At 38.4% G+C, this 20,206-nt stretch overlaps 1 protein-coding gene across 1 annotated transcript; it reads left to right on the top strand.

The window, feature by feature from the left end:
• Nucleotides 1-4,861: 4,861 nt before the first annotated feature.
• On the top strand, nt 4,862-7,281 carry LOC121427963 (zinc finger BED domain-containing protein 4-like). The gene is made up of 3 exons (XM_041624542.1): nt 4,862-5,137; nt 5,564-6,411; nt 6,738-7,281. The coding sequence occupies exons 1-3, from the start codon at nt 4,862-4,864 to the stop codon at nt 7,279-7,281; spliced, it is 1,668 nt and encodes a 555-aa protein (XP_041480476.1).
• Nucleotides 7,282-20,206: the final 12,925 nt, after the last annotated feature.

The raw sequence follows: 20,206 nt of genomic DNA on the forward strand, positions 1-20,206 counted from the left end.
TTTGAAGCAACTAGGCAATTCATGAGTAATAAATGATTACCCTACATTTTTCAGAAATATACACCTGGGGTGGTATTCTGAAAATCGTCTTAATTTTTCTCTTAACTTTTCTTGTAAGTCAGCAAGATAACAGCGCGCTAAAATTCTCTTAAATTGGTATTCTGAAAATTGTCTTATCTCTGTAAGGACGTCCCCTATTTTATCTCTGACACGCCCAATATTCTGTCATCAACCAATTATTAAGCTTGTTATATGCTTAGGCCAACCAATAGAAGCATCTCTTCTTAAAAATAATGAAGCGCATTGTTGATATGAGGCGTAATTTCCTTGCGTCCCCGCTAAATTTTCTGTGCTAAAAATACACGTGGCACTTCTCAAAGATATATTTTCTCTGAAAAGATTCATCATCTCGAATACCAATTTGTAATTGCTGAAAAGTCTACCAATCCGTCATTATAATGTCTTTTGAATGTCTCCTTTTGTAAAACATGATGTTCTTGCGGGATGCAGCAAGAAATAATTATTGCAGACGGGCAAATATCGCATGCAACAATAAGTTACAATAGCCCCCCACCTCTTGTAAATTTTATTGTATTTTCCAAGGAAGTTAAGAAAACGTAAAGATAAGAGAATTTTTGGAATAGCTTGTAACTCGATATTTTATCTTGCGCACAGACATTATATGCACCAATTATACATCATACGCGCTCAGTGAAAGTTACAAGAAAAGTTAAGACAATTTTCGGAATACGGATTTTATTGTAACTCTAAAATATACAAGAATATTTCTCTTAAGACAATTTTCAGAATACGGCCCCTGTACTATTCTCATGGAGTATTGAGAATTCCATGTATTCTCTGATTGCAAATCTATCCTGATCGGTAAATTGTCAATTCGTTCACTGTCAACTCGTCCACTCACCACAGTCTAATGCCATTCCGTCCATCAACATTTCGTCTAACAACCATTCGGTCCAATAACCATTAGGTCTAATCATCACTTCATCTAATCGCCATTTCGTCTATTACCACTTCATTTGGTCTAATACACATTTTCTTTTCATTTATCTTAATTAGACCAAATGGTATATGGACTAAATGGCTATTGGACCAACTAGATGGTATGGCATTCGACTAAATGAAAGTAGACCATGTGGTGAGTAGACAAACTGATGATAGACCGATTGGTAGTATTCAAGTTGGCAATTGGACAAATTGGCATTAGACAAATTGGAAATAAACCCCCTGAACATAAAATACCACATATTTTTGCCAATGTGAAAGGAAATTACTTGAAACATCCCCCAAAGAAAATACCCACTGTAGGTACTTGGCAAGATTTAGAGAACTTTCAAAGGGAATTTCCAAGGTCGCAGACCTATCCTTGCAATGTGAAAGCAAACAAGAATTTTCTCAACCCAGTGGGTAGTTTGGATTCTTGGAATGTGCAAGATGGGTTGCTGAGCTAATGATTTCGAAATCATGTGCCTCACCCACTAATCAGACCATTTTGCATATGCTCTTAACTTCGAGAACGTTGCCCGAAAGAGTTTCCTTCAGGTTGGTATGAATGCAGAAAATAATCATTAGGTATTCTGAGTCCAGGGGAGGGTTTCAACAACATTTTAGTTGGACAAACTTATCAAATTTGAAAACTTTTCGTGACTTTGATTAGCTAAGAAGCATTGTCACTATGATAACTGTCAGATAAAACAGATTTTGTTGGATAAAAAGTCCAACGACGGCGACAAAAGACCTTTCGAAAGGCTCCCCTTGACACTTTCTTGTAAATTTACAGGTATTCTGGTAGTCGGGTTCAGTCAGTCTGGATGCATCTTGAGTGTCAAATCAGAAATTCAGATTGCATTATTATGAAGCACCTTTTTTATCTGGGCCCCGTCTTACAAAGAGTTATGATTGATCCAATCAATTGTAACTCTATGGAAATCCATCCATGTCATCATTATTTTTTCTACACCAAATTGTCAAAAAATCAATGGACTTTATGGATAGACATCTAGATTTTTTTTTTCAAACATGTTTTTTTTACTTTGCTGGCTTTCCATGGTTGCGATTGATTGGATCAATCATCATCCAATCAATCCTAACTCAATCGTAACTTTGTAAGATGGAGCCCAGGTATGATCTCTTTCAACAGGAGATATATGAAGCACAATGCATCATCAATCAAACTTTGTTTCCTTTTCAGAGTTTCCTCCTGGATATACCCCTTCCCCTTCACACAGCAACCCCCAAAACATTAGACAAACCCATAAACCAAGTGACATCACTACGGCTTGTTTTACATCTGTTCACACTACACCTGGGGCATGTTTTCATACAAATCCGTGTGTGAACGCAAACTCATGAAAATGGAAAGCAACTTAATCAGATACATGCACATGGATTAAGGGCTTGTGTTGGATGTTGACATATTACATTCAAACAACTTTCAACAGGCATCAGGATAGTGCTGTAGCTCGGATCACCTTCCGAACTTAATCCCGCCGGGTTGAGCTGGTTCGGTTCGGAAAATACGAACCGGGCTTCATTGCCAAGCTCTCTCAACCCGGAAAATTAACCCGAATGCTATACAACTTGTTTCCGTCATCGTGATTAAACTAAAAAGCCATCTATTCACCTTCAACGCCTTTCAAATTTAGAGGCAGACTCAAGCCAAGCCTTACCGCTCATTCATAACTTTAAATAGGTCGTCCGGTCCGTCCATGCATGACGATTGGCCCTTGTACTTCTATGTAGCTGTGTTTTCTTCAGCCCGAGATAATCCAGCGAAAATCAATCTTTGCGAGCCACGTGCCCCTGCACTGCCCGCCCTGCGTCTATTCTGTGTACATGTGTGGCTGTGCGGCTGCACTGTAAAATGTGTGTGTATTGTGTGTCCATAATATACTAGTAGTGCCCAGTGCATGTTGAATGTGTGTATATGGAATCATGTGATTAATCACCTGGTCAGGAATGGTTTCAAGCACTTGCTTGATCGAGGGCCCCGATTGTCATGTTGACATTAATCTTCTTGGTTTTGTGAGCTACATGTAACTGTCATCGGAGCTGGCCATAAAGAAGTCCGAATGAGAATTATGTTTCCTTCGAGATGATTGTGATGACAAACAAATGATTTTTTTGTGCAAGGGTGAAATATACTAATCTGTTCGCCCCCCCCCCCCTTGTGTGTGTGTTTTTTAAGGGGGAGGGGAGTGGACTGGACGAGTTCTGGTTAGTGTCGTGATGATTGCCAATTTTTATCTATTTTTGTATTTATCTATTTATTCATTTATTTATTTATTTATTTATCACTTGTGGGATGGAACACCCTATCAGCACATGCTGTTTTTCGTAGGGGGCCAATATTAAGGCTTATAAAGTTATAGTTTATTTCACGAATAACTTGGCTTCCATTTCAAAAGAAACCAAATAAATGTAGTCCAAAACATTCAGCACATGAAAATGTCATCCAACTTTTATTTGATTTTGTCGGTGATAACATGATGTAGCAATACACACTTATTTGTTTTTCTTTTGAATTTTGACAATCTTCCTTTCACAAATTCGTCTTTTACTGTTCGCTTTCACTTACGCAATTTTTCAATCGTCTGAATTAGGCCGGGTGGCCGACCGCTGTCTCGAAGTGACAAAGACCGAGAGAGAAAGAAAAAACATGACAGCATCGTGGGATATCTTTATTTTTTTGACCGAGAAAGGTAGTGAGAGTAGGTGAAAGCTTGTTTGGGGTGAGACAGGGAGAGAGAGGGGGGCAGGAGCATGGAAGAGATATGGGAAGGTAAAAACAAAAGGGGGAGACGGATAAAATTTATTTATCCATGGCGGCAAAGTTAAGTGCCTTACAAAGAAAGAGTTCTTTGATAATTAGTCTGATTCGATGTTCAAATATATTGAGTGGTGGGGGTCATGAAAGACACAGCGACAGAAAGTCTGTTTTCCACTTCATCTATGCAATCATTTATCTTGGGGGTAGTTGTTTTTTCTTGTTTTTCTGATTTATTTGTATGGGGGGGGGGGGCATTCAGGAAGTTCGCAAGGAAACTAATATTTTATCAAGAAAATATTTTTTTCTGATAATGAAGTCTGTTGTCTTTTATAATCACATGACGAAGAACAGTCTGTCTTCACTCTTCACCCTATAAGTGAGAACAGTCTGTCATTGTATCAGGCTGTCCGAGAGAGAAAAACCTGTTGTGACCAAATAATCTATCAAGTTTCATTGTCTATTGAATCGTGAATCTAATCTTGCAATTATAATTAATTACTTTTAACAATTTGCCAAAATAAAGCTTCGATTGTCAACTGACACTGTCGTGTTTCTCTGACAAGGGGGTTGGGTCTCTCGCTGCTCTCCGTTGCCGATTGTAGCCATCAAGATATATAAGTTAGAATTTCGATCAAACAACATCACTTTCTTCCAAATTTTGAAACTTTCGCTCACTTCATTCTGATTTTTTTAAAAGTTACTGTCAAATTGTCCACCATGGCCGAAACTTCTCAACGGAAAAATAAATCCGATGTTTGGAACCATTTTACGTTGGATCCAAATGATGGGTCGTTCGCCCTTTGTAATCATTGTGGGGTTCGAAGGGCTAGGGGTAAAAATTCTCGAAATAGAGGGACAACTGCTCTCATTAGGCATCTCAAACAATGCATGGCAATGCCAAGGAGTGGTGATGCAAGAGTAGAACGGGATCCTCCAAGTAATAATTCATCTAGAGTACAAGCTTCGGGCTCATCAAGAAAGCAACAATTGACTCTTCAAGAGACTGTTGCCCGGCGGAACAATTATAGCAATGATAGTGACAGAGCTAAAAACATACACCACGCTATCGGAAAAATGATAGCCATTGACATGAGACCATACTCTGTCATCGACAGCGATGGATTCAGAGAACTTATCAAAGTTATGGATGGCAGGTATAGCATCCCATCGAGATGGTTCTTTTCCGAAAAAGTGATACCTGAGATATATTCAGAAGTGAAAGACGCTATAAAGATCGATCTCTCGAAAGCTCTTCCCGGGATTAGCTTCACAACCGACATGTGGAGGTCTCACCAGAACATAGAGTACATGGTGGTGACATTTCATTGGACAACTCTGAAGGATGAAATGGTAAGTAATATATATCTATTATGCTTTCAGCTAATTTTCCTCGTTTTCGTTTATTTTTTATATTCCACCATTACTTTATATAGACCTATACAATTAGCCTTGTTTAAATCAAATACCTTTCAATTATGCTCGCCTGCAAAAAGGGGAAAATGTCTGCCTTGCTATATATGTACATCAAATAAATAACATTCAAACATGCACGTTTTTATGTGACGTAAAACTAAAATCCAGGTTTCTTATTAAGTAGGCCTATTTAATAATAAATTTTCTGTCATAACTTATCATTACTCCCATTCATAAATAAAAACTATTTATCATCATTTTCAATAGTGAATTCTATTCGCATTTAATGGTGTCTAATTTTGCTGCCCGTTCAATATTATTATTTACGTATTAATAATTTGATTATCTTTAATTTTCTTTCAGTTCCAGAGAAGACAAGCTCTTGTTAGCTTGGAGGAATTCGCAGAGAAGGCAACATCAAAGCACATTCGAGATCGCTTGACAGCTATCGCCAATGAGTGGGTACCCGCCAACAATCAGCTACTATTCGGCTCAAGCGACAACGGAGCAAACATCCGCCGAGCCCTCATCGACTGTACGAAAGAGAACATGATACGGGGATGGGTACCGTGCATCGCCCACTGTCTCAACCTTGTGATGAAGGGAGGCATCGACACCCAACGTGCTGTAGGAGATACGATTTCGGCGTTGCGAACGTTGGTGTCGAAAGTCAACAATTCTCAGCCTGTCAAGCGGCGATTCGACGAGTTGCTAGGCATCCACTACCCAAATACCAAGCACGTCAAATTGACAAGAGATGTGGAAACTAGATGGAACTCCACCTTGACGATGTTGGAGAACATCACCTCACAGCGGGATGCGGTCGAAGCACTGGCCAATGATAGGGTGATGACTCCGTTTGCAGATTTTTCAAGACCACGGGCATTCCAGCACTGGTCTGACGCTCTTGACATCATTTCAAGGGTTGTTGCCGCCCTCAAGCCAGCAGAGGAGGCAATAAAATTAGCGTCACAAGACGATTGTAGCGTTTCATCATTTCTACCCATGGTTAAAGGGCTGGCGAAGCAGCTACAGCTTCTGCAGGATGCTGGGGAGGTAACAGGGGTCATAAGCATGGTTGAAACGTTCCAGAATCTATGGGAGAAACGGATGAGATGGATGATGTCTCCCAAGCCAACATCCCGTATTGACTACTTAGAGGAAGAGACGATCATCGCTACTTTCCATGCCGCTACCGTTTTGGATCCCAGGTAGGACACTTGATCAATAATTATTTAGAACTTTAAAAAAATGGATTTTCATTTCATGCTTGAAATGCATCAATGGTCCGCTCAGTTTGATGATTTTAAGGGGAGCTTTCATTTTCTTCAACTTCAAGATGTTTAGACGTGAAAATAAAGAAAGGGGGATCACATCAACTTTATGAATATTTAATTAAGTGGAATAAAATAAATGCCAGTGTTTCTCATTATTTGTTTCATTTTAGGTTTAGACTCACAGGCCATCATGAGTTTAAAATTTTTAATTGTCTCTCCATGAAAATTACATATCACTTCTCTTTATTTTTATGCATTAGGTACAAGATGAAGTTCGCTCCAAGGGATGAAATCTTCCGGAACAAAATCAAGGAGGCCATCTCGACATCAGTTGTTGGACTCTCTGACAATGAGAAGAATCTTGACGATGTCGTCGAACTTTCCGATCCAGATACCCCTGAACAAGCCACCCAGTTGCCTTCACACTCGGATCGTCCAAGCTTCATGTCAGCAATGGAGGCTGCCATGATGGAATCATCTCCATCTACCTCTGAAAATGAAGATGAGACCCCTGCTCAAAGTGACATCAAAAAGTCAATTGCCCACGAATTGGAAGTATATCTCCAGCAGCCAGTTGCAAAACTCGACAGCAACGTTTTGGAGTATTGGAGCAGTCGCAGACAAACCTTCCCCAACTTAGCGCCAGTTGCTGCTGCCTACCACGCTTGCCCACCATCCAGTGTCACTGCAGAACGGATGTTTAGTGTCGCAGGTGACATCGTAACAAAAAAAAGGTGTTCGTTAACTCCACACAACCTGCAGCGACTCGCCATGATAAAGGTAAACAAGAACTATATTGAATAATGCGACTATAATCTCAACTCGCAACTTCGGACAATATAACTTGGAACCGTATTCTTCATGGTACATGTACATTACAGATGTCATAATGATTTAATTCTTGACATCGAACATGATTCATATTTATAATCCCAGTAACTTATTAACTTAAAGGGGAAAAAATATCACACTCGCGAGGTAGCTAATGATTTTGAGGAATTAATTGATGTGTCCTTTACTATCTTAAATATTGCCAAACATAGCTAAATGTGTATTCATTATCATGTTTTTGTTTTAAGAAAGTTAAAATCTCACCGCTGTCATTCATGCTTTTATTTTTGAGACCATATCGGATGCGATATACCGCCTGTATATTATGTTAAATGAGTACTATTTAGATTAGAAAACCACAGGGGCCGCGAAACGGGGGAAGGCAGCGCACTTATATTTCCAAACCGTGTACAAAAACGTAAAAATGACCATCTGATTTTGATGTTTTTGCATGGTCACCCCCTCCACTTCAAAAACCGTTCCGCTGCCCCTGAACAAGTTTCAGATTATCATTCATGCAAACTGATACTAAAATAGTGATTTAAAAACTTTTTATACTTATAGTTATAGTGATTGATTTTTTTTGTTCTTATTGGAGCATGTAAATCGGACTAAATCCCCAATCATTTTGAATAAAAAGACGTGAAAAAAAAACCATACATCGAATTATTGAATTTGGCAACGACGATCATTGCATTATGGGAGCCATCACAGTAGTTATTCATACATGTAATATCCTGAAAATAAATATCTCCTATTATCATAGCTAAGTTTCGTGTAATCCGGAATTGAAGCAGAATGATTGTGATTTGATAAATTTACCATTATTACGCAACAAACAACACAATTTGTTTACATTTGTAATTTTTTTTTTCGTTGATTTTTTTTTACCTTTCGTTATTAATCATTTGTAGCATGCTATTAAAATGCAAATTCAGAAGAAAAAATCAATATAATAGACGAATTTTCAGAATATGAGTTTAATGAAGTGCCCCCAGTACGTTTGTGTGTATGCGTGGGACGTATTACAAGTTGGTGTGCGATTTTGAAATTGAAAGAGGTGGTTAAAATTGCTATAGGGATAGCTTCGAATGAATAAAAAAGAGGGAGAGAGTGAACTTGGTATAATTCTGAGTCTGAGAATGACAGGTTCTAATATAGAGGGGATGGGAAGAATCCTGACTGAGGCTAATTGTAAAAAGGCATACAAAGCAAGGAAATCAAATACCTCCTTTTTAAAAACAAGTGAGGTCTCTTTCCCTTTATTCAATGATCCAATCATCCCACAGATGTCTCTTTCATCAAAATAAACATTCTCATTCACTATCGATTTTTTTGGTTTCGATGTTGTGCCCGGAAGTAACTAAAATCCCCCCACCCACTCCCCTGCGTTACAATGGTACATTTACGGCTTCTGTTTATTTAAAGTGTGACGGAGTGAAGAAAGCAATGGATATTGAAATCAAGAATTTGAGAGAGAGAGAGAGCGAGATGTGAGGGTAAGAGGGGATAAAAATTCATTATCATGCAAAGTTTTAAAATTTGTACAAGAATGTTTTGAAAGAAACTGAAGAAAAAGAAGACCAGGCAAGATTTCAAAAGATATGAATGTTATTCCACCTCATTTTATTTTGATATCGTGGAGAACATTGCAACAAAATGAACAAATAAATATTACCTATACAAAAGAAATAGGAATACATGTTGAACATTAATGGGATTCTTTCTTTCTCCAGAGCGAAAGATGAAAAGTATACAATATATCCCGATGCTCTTCCTCGTCTTATTTTTTTTTCCAAACTATATTTCAATAATTTTGTGATTGGTTTAGTTCATTGACTTAATTCACGATGAAAAATCCCCTTTCCAATTTTCTGATCACTAATAGATATTAATAAAGTATTGAAGTACCCCAAAAGCCAAAACCCATTTCTAATCAACTTTGGCTTCATTCCACTGGAATTTCCATCGCCCTTGTTTATAATTTATTGACAAAAACAATGTCTGGAGAGTATCTGGAATTAGGTCACCGCGAAGAATAATTTCGACAGCCGGGTATTATAAACAATGTGGTTTCGGCTTTCACACATTCCAAGCATGTTGGCCTTTCATTCAAGACCATGTGCTTACGGCTAGAGAGTGACTCCTGTAATTGACAGATGAATGAACCAATCACAGCTCGCAAAGACTAAAGTTAACCTTTATTGGGTGTGTTGGTGCGATCACGGATGGGAGTGGTCGTATTTCTACTGGCCTAGCGCTCAGCCAATGGCTGATGAACGGAGATGCTACGTACACATACGTAGGTCCATGGTTGGACCATCATAGCGAGGGCCAGGGCGGGAGCGCAGGTGCGCAGCGGATGAGGAAAAAAGTCGAATACGGTGTTGACAGTATAGTAGAGTTTGATGATAGATTAATTATCAAGACAGAGTATTGGCACGTGGCGTATAAACAAAAGATAAGATTTTCGGGCGTGTGTTTTCTTTTGAGGACAAGGTCAGAGGGGTGATGTCAGCCACAGTAGTTACTGTCAAAAAGGTCAAAACATAACATTTTTTGCACAACGCACATCAAATTAAACTGGTCCGGGTTACCGAACCGAACCGAGACGGACTTTGATTCTTATAAAATTTCCGAGCCGATTTCGGGCCGAGTTGAAGGCTCCGAGCTACAGCACTACATCAGGACATTAAATGGTCAATATCCCTTCCGTTTTGTCATTGTCCATGACCCCTGTTTTGTTTTGGAGTCATGTATTCCATTCAGTGGTACTGTATTTCCAAGTTCCTACGGGATCAACAAACCTTTCGCACATGTTTGGCACATTTTTGCCACATAAAATGTGAATGTTGAAAGATGCCTTTTCTTTTACATATGCCTTATTTGCATCATCTTCCCAAAACGTTTGTGAGTCCCTTGAGAACCCGGTCTAAATCAGAAGTGCACACACAAAACATTGTAAACCAGCCGATGTGAACGCGAAACCCAGCCCCTCTAGTCCAGGAAACCAACTCTGGAAACCCACACCGAAACAGGAGAAACCCTTCCAAAATAACCCTAAGTTCAAGTTACAGACAAGACAGTACTGATAACCATAAAAACATTAATATTAGCAATCCAATTTCCACTCCTGGAAACCCTCGCTGACGGACAACCTGCAATTGTATATGGAATGGATGCACGCACATCACACTCATCTCATGGGAAACACCTAATCAGGGTTTTGCAATCTAGATGTGGAATGGAAATATCCTCTATTTTGGATGATGCTATTGTTGTATCAGTCAGGGAATTAGGTTAGTCTGGCAGGTAATGCTGATCGGTTCCTGGTGTACCACACAACCCCAAGGATGTCTTCGGCTGAGGATTTGCAATTCTCAACAACTAACAAGAGACAAACTGTTGGCAGAGAGAAGGTACATGTAAAAGGAGCTGACAATATCACAAAATAGGCAAGAGCTAAAATATATGAATTGTAAGAGCAAAGACACACCTTATTCTGTTCCTAGTTTTTCTTTTTCTCTCTGGTCGATACAAGAGGGTCACAGAATCTTTGTCACAGTATACTGCGATAAACTTAAGATCATTCAGATATAGGCTAGGTGTCTTAAGGGCCGTCTGCACCAGCCAGAGTTTTCAAATAATTGCGCTTGTAGTTCTGATAGGGCACATTATCCCGATCTGAACTGGAGAGGTAATCATGGGGATACATGTAGTTTGCTGGATTAATCTTGAACTTGTAATCTTAAGTCAACTTAAGATTATTTGCAAAATAGCACGCCATTTATGAATCATCCTGCTATTAATTCGCAGGTGCAAATGCACTCAAGATTCAACTCGGGATATTCAATCACTGCATCAGACCATAACGCATTGATGCCTCACTCTAGCATGAATGGCTCTCCTTGCGATGGTGGCGAATCTGGAGATGGGGTTTCTTGATTATCAATAGTAATCATGAAGAGGGCTGATCGGGCTCAAATCTTGAGATTGAGCAAACTCTGGCTGGTGCAGCATGAAATGATCACAAAAGTGGAAGTGTTGTGGTGTAGTGGTTCTGACGCTTGAAATGTAGTCACAGGATCACTGGTTCAAATCACAACATGGCCTAGCGTCCTATGTCAAGGTGTCAATCTACAGGTCACTCGCCACTCAGTTCAATTGGCATCTGGTAGGATGTTATGTACCATTCAAGCTTGGAATCTCTTGCTAAAATGCTCCCCCAGGGAGTGGAGAAAGTACATACACTCTCAGGCGAGTCAAAATCCGATAACTGCGAGGGCATATGTTAACTCACTTTATAAAGGAATGGTGTATCATTCAAGCACAATGTAAAAGTGAACATTATCACTACCATATCTTTCGATAATTCAGGAATTTAAATGAATTCCACAGAGAGTAATAAAGAATGACACTTTACACAATTACAACAAAATAAAATGAAAACAAAAGCATGACAGCACAAAACAAGATCTTTACACATTGCAGAACCTGTCCAAAAAAAAGGCTGACACTTTCCCCCGACAATTTAATCTCTTAATCCACCTTTCTTGTAAGCAACCTAAAAGAGTTTTACTAAACACATCAAAACAGGTAACATGTCCCCCTCCAAAGATTTATTCCAAGGACTTGAATTATTCATTGACAAGCCATCATAGGCTAGGTAATCCTGAACCTCGTTTAGCCTCATTTGTGGATGCTAAAATAGATGGAAAATATAAATAGAACTGCTATGGCACAGAAAAACCCAAAATCATGCAAATGAAGGGTGGATTAATTTGGGTAGAATATGCATGTATCACTCAACAAAGCTGCTATGTGTATACTGTATCTGAGGCCCGGGGGGGGGGGGCACTCGACCAAAAAAGTGGTGGGGGTGTGCCGCAGGTGAGACAAAAAACGGGGGCCTTGGAGCGGGCTTCGGAATGACAAATTTTTGTGAAAACGGGGGTCCTTGGAATGGATCGCCAGCGTGTGAGTGCGTATACATCCCTATGGAACGGTCATGCGTGCATGATGCAGCTAGCCTGGCCTCCGCCGGGTGAGCTCTGCGGCCGCTTTTCACCAAAATTGCAGCTCATTGTAGCAGATCGATGTGATTGGAAAGTAGTAACAAAAAATATGTGAAGCTTTGGAGCGGCTTTCTTTGTTCTTTTTCTCAACAAGACAAAAAAGCTCGGAAGGGAAGTTTGAGTGTAAAATTGGGGGTCCGCGGCACATTCCCACTATGCATTATATACTTAGTGCCCCCCCCCCCGGATCTGAGGCACGCTCTTCAATGATTGAACTTAAGGTCCACATTTTAGGCATCAATGTATCATCAAACTTAAAGATAAATACCAGTTCTGGTAACGATCTCAAAATGAGTTCGAATAGAATCCAATAAAATGACCATCCAAGTGTCTGTATGTAAAAACAAAAAGATATGTCCAAATGGCTCTGGAAAAAAATGAAATAAAATTTGTAACTGAGAAATGAGCAAAATAAGCACGGAATTCTATAAAATGTCTTTGGTATTTTTCCAAACAATATCAATACAATGTCCCACATATGCCTTTTTGTGTTAGTGATAATTAGAATTATCGGTTTTCAGGTAAGACTTCATGATTTCACAAATATATGTTTACTTTAATGTACCAGATTCAGATCTATTACAATATTCTGGAATAATAATTTTCTCATGAAATGATTGTTAGCTGCAACTTATTCCTTTACCTTTACATTTAGAAGCATCTTTTTTTTTCTTTTATTAGTTTCAGTATTTTAATTTCCAAAGCTACATACATGTACATGCAATGGACCAAATTTTACCACAGTGTACAATATGAGACAGAACTCAATCTATTATTAGTTATCATTGGAATGTTATGACAACCATATTGTTAAGTGTGATAATGAGAAGCAGAAAGATTACACCGTATGTCTGTAATTTGGCAATGAGTGATGGATGGCATCATAGAAGTCAGTTTGGTCGCTGTGAAGGAAACGTAGGAATGTCGGGCTTCATTTGGCCACCTTAACTTCATTCCAGTAGAAACGGTTATCACAGACACCGGGTAGTTAAAGGACAAGTCCACTCCAACAAAAACTTGATTTGAATAAAAAGAGAAAAATTCAACAAGCATAACACTGAAAATTTCATCAAAATCTGATGTAAAATAAGAAAGTTATGGCATTTTAAAGTTTCGCTTATTTTCAACAAAATAGTTATATGAACGAGCCAGTTATCCAAATGAGAGAGTTGATGACATCACTCACTATTTCTTTCGTATTTTATTATATGAAATATTTTGATTTTCTCGTCATTGTCATGTGAAGTTAAGTTTCATTCCTACCTGAACACATGGAATTCCATTATTTTAACATTTTATGCTTCAGGCAAGGAGGTCCTAATCATCAAATTCAGAAAAATTAAAATATTGTATAATTCAAACAATAAAAAACAAAAATAATGAAAAAAGTGACATCACCGACCCTCTCATTTGGATATAACTGGCTCGTTCATATAACCATTTTGTTGAAAATAAGTGAAACTTTGAAATGTCCTAACTTTCTTATTTTACATCCGATTTTGATAAAATTTTCAGCATTGCGCTTGTCTGATTTTTCTCTATTGATTCAAATCAATATTTTTCTTGAGGTGGACTTGACCTTTAATATCTTAATAATTTGAGCCACATTTATCTCTAGACTAAACAGGAAATTTTTAGTCCATAATAAGCCTACCTCTATAAAATGTTAATGTGTTTCATCTCCCTTCTTCATTATTAATGGCAAAGATAATTATTTAAATATCATTCTTATACAATATTCTCACTTAAGAATAAATTGTTTTTTTATCTTTTGTTTTAGAACTATTTGTTCTTGATGATAAAAGTGGCAAATGGCACTTCGTAAGTGCTGTCTCAGGCAGCATAGGGTCGACTAAACCATTTTCTCAAATCTCAATGCAATCTCAAGAAAAGCTGTTCAAAAAAACATATTGTTGCTATGAATTGAAACAAATATGATAAAAAGGTTAAACCCCCCCTCCCCCTTGCCTGAGGAGGACATTCAACCCTTCATCATCGCTATGATTCAAACTTGAAAATGATTTCAGTATGGTTCCTGGTGTGAATTGACCCATTAGTATGACTATTCAATACCTGAGGGTATTCACTTAGGTGGTGTTGTGAGACAATATCTGTAATCAATCGCAAATTTATAACACAACTTTACAATTGATGTCAATCGTAACAAGAGCAAATTGAGTTTACTTGTTGTTGCACATAGACCACCCATTAATTATCAGACTTGTGATCGATACTTTGACCAAAAAATGGACTTGCGATTGATTGCACGTTTCTTGCAATGCCCTATTAGATATACCTTTCCCCGGGTTCACGCCTTTGTTCAGGGGGGGGGATACACTACGCCACTTGGGGCATATTGTCATTAATTTGCAATAAAATGTCAAATACTTGTGAGAAAGGTCCAGGATATCATTAGACATTGAGTGAACATATGTTAAGCTGAGGATTATGCTACTTATACCTTCACTTGTCTGAAAGGGGCTAGGATTCATCGTAGTAATCATAACATAGAAGTTGACTACGTTCAGCCGAGAATTATACACATCATGTACTACATGTACTTTTTAATATCTTCAATTATGAAAATAAAATCCATCTTAATTTTTGAAATAGACCTGAAATTAAATAATCTGGAAATTTACTTTGCCCAAATGATCGTGGGCCGGGCAGCCGCTGTGCAATGCCAGATCAACGAGGCTCTATCCCTTTAATCGTTGAATGCCAAACAGGGTAGCAGCAACTCCCATCTTTTAACGTCTTTTGGTCTGACACAGCCAGGGTTTGAACTCCCGACCTCCCGGTTGTGAGATGAACGCTCTACCAACTGAGCCAACACACGGCTACATGTATCTGAAAGTTGCTGGGATTCATCAAAGTATTATTACATGGAAGTTGACTATGTTTAGCCGAGGATCATGCTTAATAATAATAACGTTTTATTTACCCAGGGTAGCCACTTCAGTTAGGAAACTGCTCTACCAGCGGGCCCTGCATAACATAACATGTTATTATTAGCCTTCTCCAATCTAAATGCTGAGCGCCAAGCAAGAAGGCAGAAGGTCCCATTTTTATAAGTCTTTGGTATGACTCGGCCGAGATCGAACCCACGACCTCCCGTTCATGAGGCGGACGCTCTACCACTCTACCACTCTACCGCTCTACCACTGAGCCACCATGAAAACTTCACTTGTCTGAAAGGGTCCAGCATTCGTCATAATAACCATCAGATATATAGAAATTGACTTTGTTCAGCCATGGATTATGCTTAATAATTTCACTTATCTGAAAGGGTCCAGCATCCATCATTGCAATCATTTATATAGATGGAAGTTGACTAGGTTTAGCCGAGGATCATGCCACTTATAAATGCCTTGTCATGAGATTAAGAGGAAGGGAGGGGTGAACTTTGTATGAACTCTGGAGACAATAGTGAAACATTATTAACCACCTGATTAACCCTTTGAACCCTGAATTAATTGGGACGATCATGACCCTCACCCTGAACTATTTGCAGATATCAAGATTATCGGCAAAATGAAGGAATACACGATATTTGAAATAAATTATCTCCTATTCTCATGATTCGAGCCCAACTATGTCAGCGGCACCTTACTCCGCTTGTAACCTGCCTGACCCGGTCAATGTTGTTTAGCCTCCAATACTGTCGATAATCTCAAATTTTGCCTCAAAATCACTGCTTTGACAAAGTAAAATTCAACAATAGCTTTTCGTATAATCCGTATATGACTCACCATTTATTATCACACTAGTCTTCTTGGTAGGGTAGTACATTTTTGTCATTTTTTATAATAAAACCTTATAAATGAAAGCTAATCGTCAACAAAATTAAAAACTGAGATTATTGACTGAATATCTCTAAAACAATGTCATGTTTACAGGTCATCCAATACCTAAAACCCTTGCTTTTTCGAATCACATGATTTAAAGCTGGTATTCCGGCTTGTACGGGTTCAAAGGTTTAAATGATCGAGAGAGTGGAGATGGTGGGGGGGGGGTGGTTTAGAGGACCTCAAAAAGAAGATTAAAAAGAAAGTTAAATATACTAAAGAAAGGGTTAATTATCTGATGGCAAATTTGGGTAAATTGGAGTTAAAAAAACACAAACATAAAAGAAAGAAAAATCAAATCACATCTTGCAAATGAATAGGAATCTCAAATTCCATGTCTTTGGCAAAATCTATCACTACACAGCCGACAAGAAATGCAACAAACTCTAAGAGAAAATAAAAATAATTCATTTTACAATCACAGAGTAATCTCGTGAGAGAACAGAACTCTATGAATTGTGTCTATTCAGCTGAGAAACAAGGCTTGCATGATCCATTATCTCGCACTGCACACCTAAACAAATCTCAAACCCAGCTGGACTCTGCATTCATCAAATCGTCTACGGTTTCCAAGGAGAAAGGCGACTGTTTTCAGGCTTTGCTGCTGTCTGTTTGGGACTAGGCAGGCACCATGGGGAGTTCAGATTGTCTTCATGATAAATGTGAGAAGAGCAAGGGGGATAGGTGTTGGCCGAGCTATTCCTGACCATGCGATGAATGATCCGTTGATTCTCCCCGCCTGGCTCCATTCATAGCCAGATGACATTTGATGACGGGAAATCGAGGCGAGTGTGAGGTTGATGATACTCATGTAGATCTGCCGTCGGAAACATTAATGATTCACGGGTACTTTACCTCCAAAATGTTGTAAACATGTCCAATAATTGCAGGACTCCAATGCCCCTCTTTCATAGATTTTATAGAAAAACAAAAAATATTCAAACATGAAAATCTTAATAATGATAGCAACCTTCCAAACATCAGTATCACCTTCTGCTGTTTACTGCAAACTAAGATAAGTTTGTATTAATAAAAATTTGCCAGTCTATTAATTATAGCCTTTTTAATGTATTCCATTTTCAACGTACACACATGCACACGGACACTCTCTATCTCTTTCTCTCTCTCTCTCCAATGTAGGAGCCTGATAAAATAAAGAATATAAGCCAAAAATGAACCCCGGACAACGGGGAGTGAGATTGTCTTTCCGACAATTAAACTGAGATGGAATTAATTAGGAGTAGGTGTTGTCTTCCATGGTTGATGACTGATTAGTGCATACAGCCATACACACCTCACTTTGGCTGAAAAGCTCATTCCTTTGTGAATTAACCAGACGAATGGCTTACCCATGAGACCAGGGGCCCGTCTTACAAAGAGTTACGATTGATTCAATCAATCGTAACTCTATGGAAATCCATTAGTGTCATAATCTTTACTACAAAAAATTGGCACAATGTCCTTTTTATGCAAAGAAAAGCGCAGTGAATTTTCAAGAAAACAATAAATGCATGAATATACATCACAACTAGAAAATATTTGAACATGCATAATAGATGTTGACGTTGCTGGCCGCCCATAGTTGCGATTGATCGGATCAATTGTAACACTTTGAACAACAGGGCCCCGTCTTACAAAGAGTTGCGATTGATCTGATCTATCGCAGCTATGGAAAGCCAGCAACGTAAACATCGAAAATACATGTTTGTTGAAAACAATTACTAGAAATGATATATATTCATACATTATCTGTTTTCCTGACTACCGCTATTCAGTACGCTTCTTTTGGTTTTCAAAGAACATCAAACAAATCTCCGAAAGAAAAAATTATGACATTGTTGGAGTTCCATAGAGTTACGATTGACTGGATCAATCATACCTCTTTGTAAGACGGGGCCCAGGGGATAAAATACAAGGGGGCTTGGGGTGATTTTGCCCCTGAAATGCTCAAAAGAACCATGTAAATAAAAAAGGGAGCCCTGAAAAAAATCCCAATTTAATACTACAACGTTAAAAGCTTATCCAATGAAGCAGATTTAAGCAGCAGATTGTGAAAAGTATCCCCTGAAGATAAAAAAAAGGTTGTGCCTGTCACAGACATACATGTAGTTATAACAAAGCCATTATTGATTGAAATAACGGGGACCAATTTACCAGGTAGTAGTGGGTTATCAAACTGTATTCGCGAACCAGGGTCCCGACAACGTATCTCCGATCAGGACCCTGCGCGCCAATTCCAAATGGTATTGAAAATCCAAACTTATTAAGATGCAATTAATTTCAATACATTCATATTTAAATTTTTACATATTAACTTTCACACACTATGGAATACAATGGTTTTTTTTATCAATTCCTATCAGCTACAGCTGATATCGAATCTTTGTAGATTAAAATTGTAATTGTTCGCAAGCATCAGAGTGGAAAATCCAATACTTTTCAAAATTGAATTAGGTTATCGAAAATGCTCTCTAATTACATGTATGTCAGAACCTGGGGAAAACTTGGGATATCTGATAGAGCACAATAAAGGGTCACAAAATTTGTGTAAAGTTCCTTTAACAGGCAAACCAACACAAAGCAAAATACTAAATGCCAATTTGAATTGTCGCACGACATACTTGTCAACTTCTGGCAGCTTGCACCTGTAAAATGTCAGCCAAGTCGTATTTAGAAACGCTCGTTACAGATTACAGCCAAAGAAACTCATTTTTACATCACCATAATACGATGCGATGTTTGATAAAAAATTACAGAAATTTGGAAGAGGAAGCAGGGAGCATTGACAATCAGTCAGTCACGTGCAGGGAAGCATTTCATGAAACAGATAATCAGTCAGACTATTGTTATAAGCTACCCAAATCCTTGTATCTCATTGGCTAAGAGCTAATTTGTCAGTGAAAATCACTGACTTTTTGTTTGATGAAACACCCCCCCCCCCCAGGGAAGGGACTAATCTCTCTCTCTTGTTTGAGTGGATGTCTGTCAAAAACAAAACTACAGCCAAAATAGTGATTCATAATTATGACTTGTGGGTGAAGATCGGCATACACAGGTACGTGCACATGTCAATGTATATGTATAGTAAGCAGGTATGAAATAATTTGTATTAATTAGGGGCTCTCTTTTTCTCCACATTGGGGAAATTGCACAATTTTGGTGGCTATCTCTTTCATTTTAAGGGCTACTTTTTAGGGGTAACAAGCAATTATGGAAGCAAGTAAATATCAGTATTTATTAGTTAGAATATTGATTTTTCTAAATAACTTGAAAATTGTATGTAGTCACCCCGAAGCATGCACTTTTGGGGAGTTTTAGAGGCAAATCGGGCAGTCGTGCAGGCAAAATCGAACATCACCCCCTTGTGCTTCCTACGCTGATATTGATGTTGTCAGAAATTAAAGGCGCTGTCGCAATAATTGAATAGTGAAATATGTAAATGGGTGTTTCCTAAACCATAAAATATTTTCCAAGCAGTCAACACTGTACAAGTAAATTTATTTAATAAAAGAAAATGCTTTCTGTATTTATCAAAGAATTAACTTGAAGAATCTCTTCATTATCTTCTTTCTTTCAAATTCTGATCAAACCCAATTATCTGGCTTTCACTGCCTATAAGCCATTTAATCTTGCTTTTTACCAGGGCTAGATAATACTGTACTTGCTAGCTTACTTTGGTAAAATGCAGAGTGAAAACCAAAGTGGGCTATAAAGCTTGTCCCCAGGAAAAATGATGGGCCTAAGACTAGACTCCCTCCCCCAGCCCAATTTTTCCTGTTTAAAGTCTGGTAAGCATAGTTTATAAGAAGTTTGAACCCTTGACCTTCTACAGGGCATGGACCAGTACAATACCAATGAATTACATTGGACAAAGGAGACACAGAGAGGGCCAACTCAAGTTGAGATGAGCTTTTATCTGATACGATAGCCTGAAGATGATCCTTATCCTTCGACATCTTCCCTTACGTCAAGGTG

Source organism: Lytechinus variegatus, chromosome 14 (assembly GCF_018143015.1).
Source record: "Lytechinus variegatus isolate NC3 chromosome 14, Lvar_3.0, whole genome shotgun sequence".
Taxonomy (NCBI): domain Eukaryota; kingdom Metazoa; phylum Echinodermata; class Echinoidea; order Temnopleuroida; family Toxopneustidae; genus Lytechinus; species Lytechinus variegatus.

Bases quoted from the DNA above. Each gene is read 5' to 3' on its own strand.
- LOC121427963 (XM_041624542.1), top strand. From the start codon at position 4,862: ATGATAGCCATTGACATGAGACCATACTCTGTCATCGACAGCGATGGA. The intron at 5,138-5,563 runs GTAAGTAATATA...ATTTTCTTTCAG, and splicing joins CAACTCTGAAGGATGAAATG to TTCCAGAGAAGACAAGCTCT. The intron at 6,412-6,737 runs GTAGGACACTTG...TTTATGCATTAG, and splicing joins GCTACCGTTTTGGATCCCAG to GTACAAGATGAAGTTCGCTC.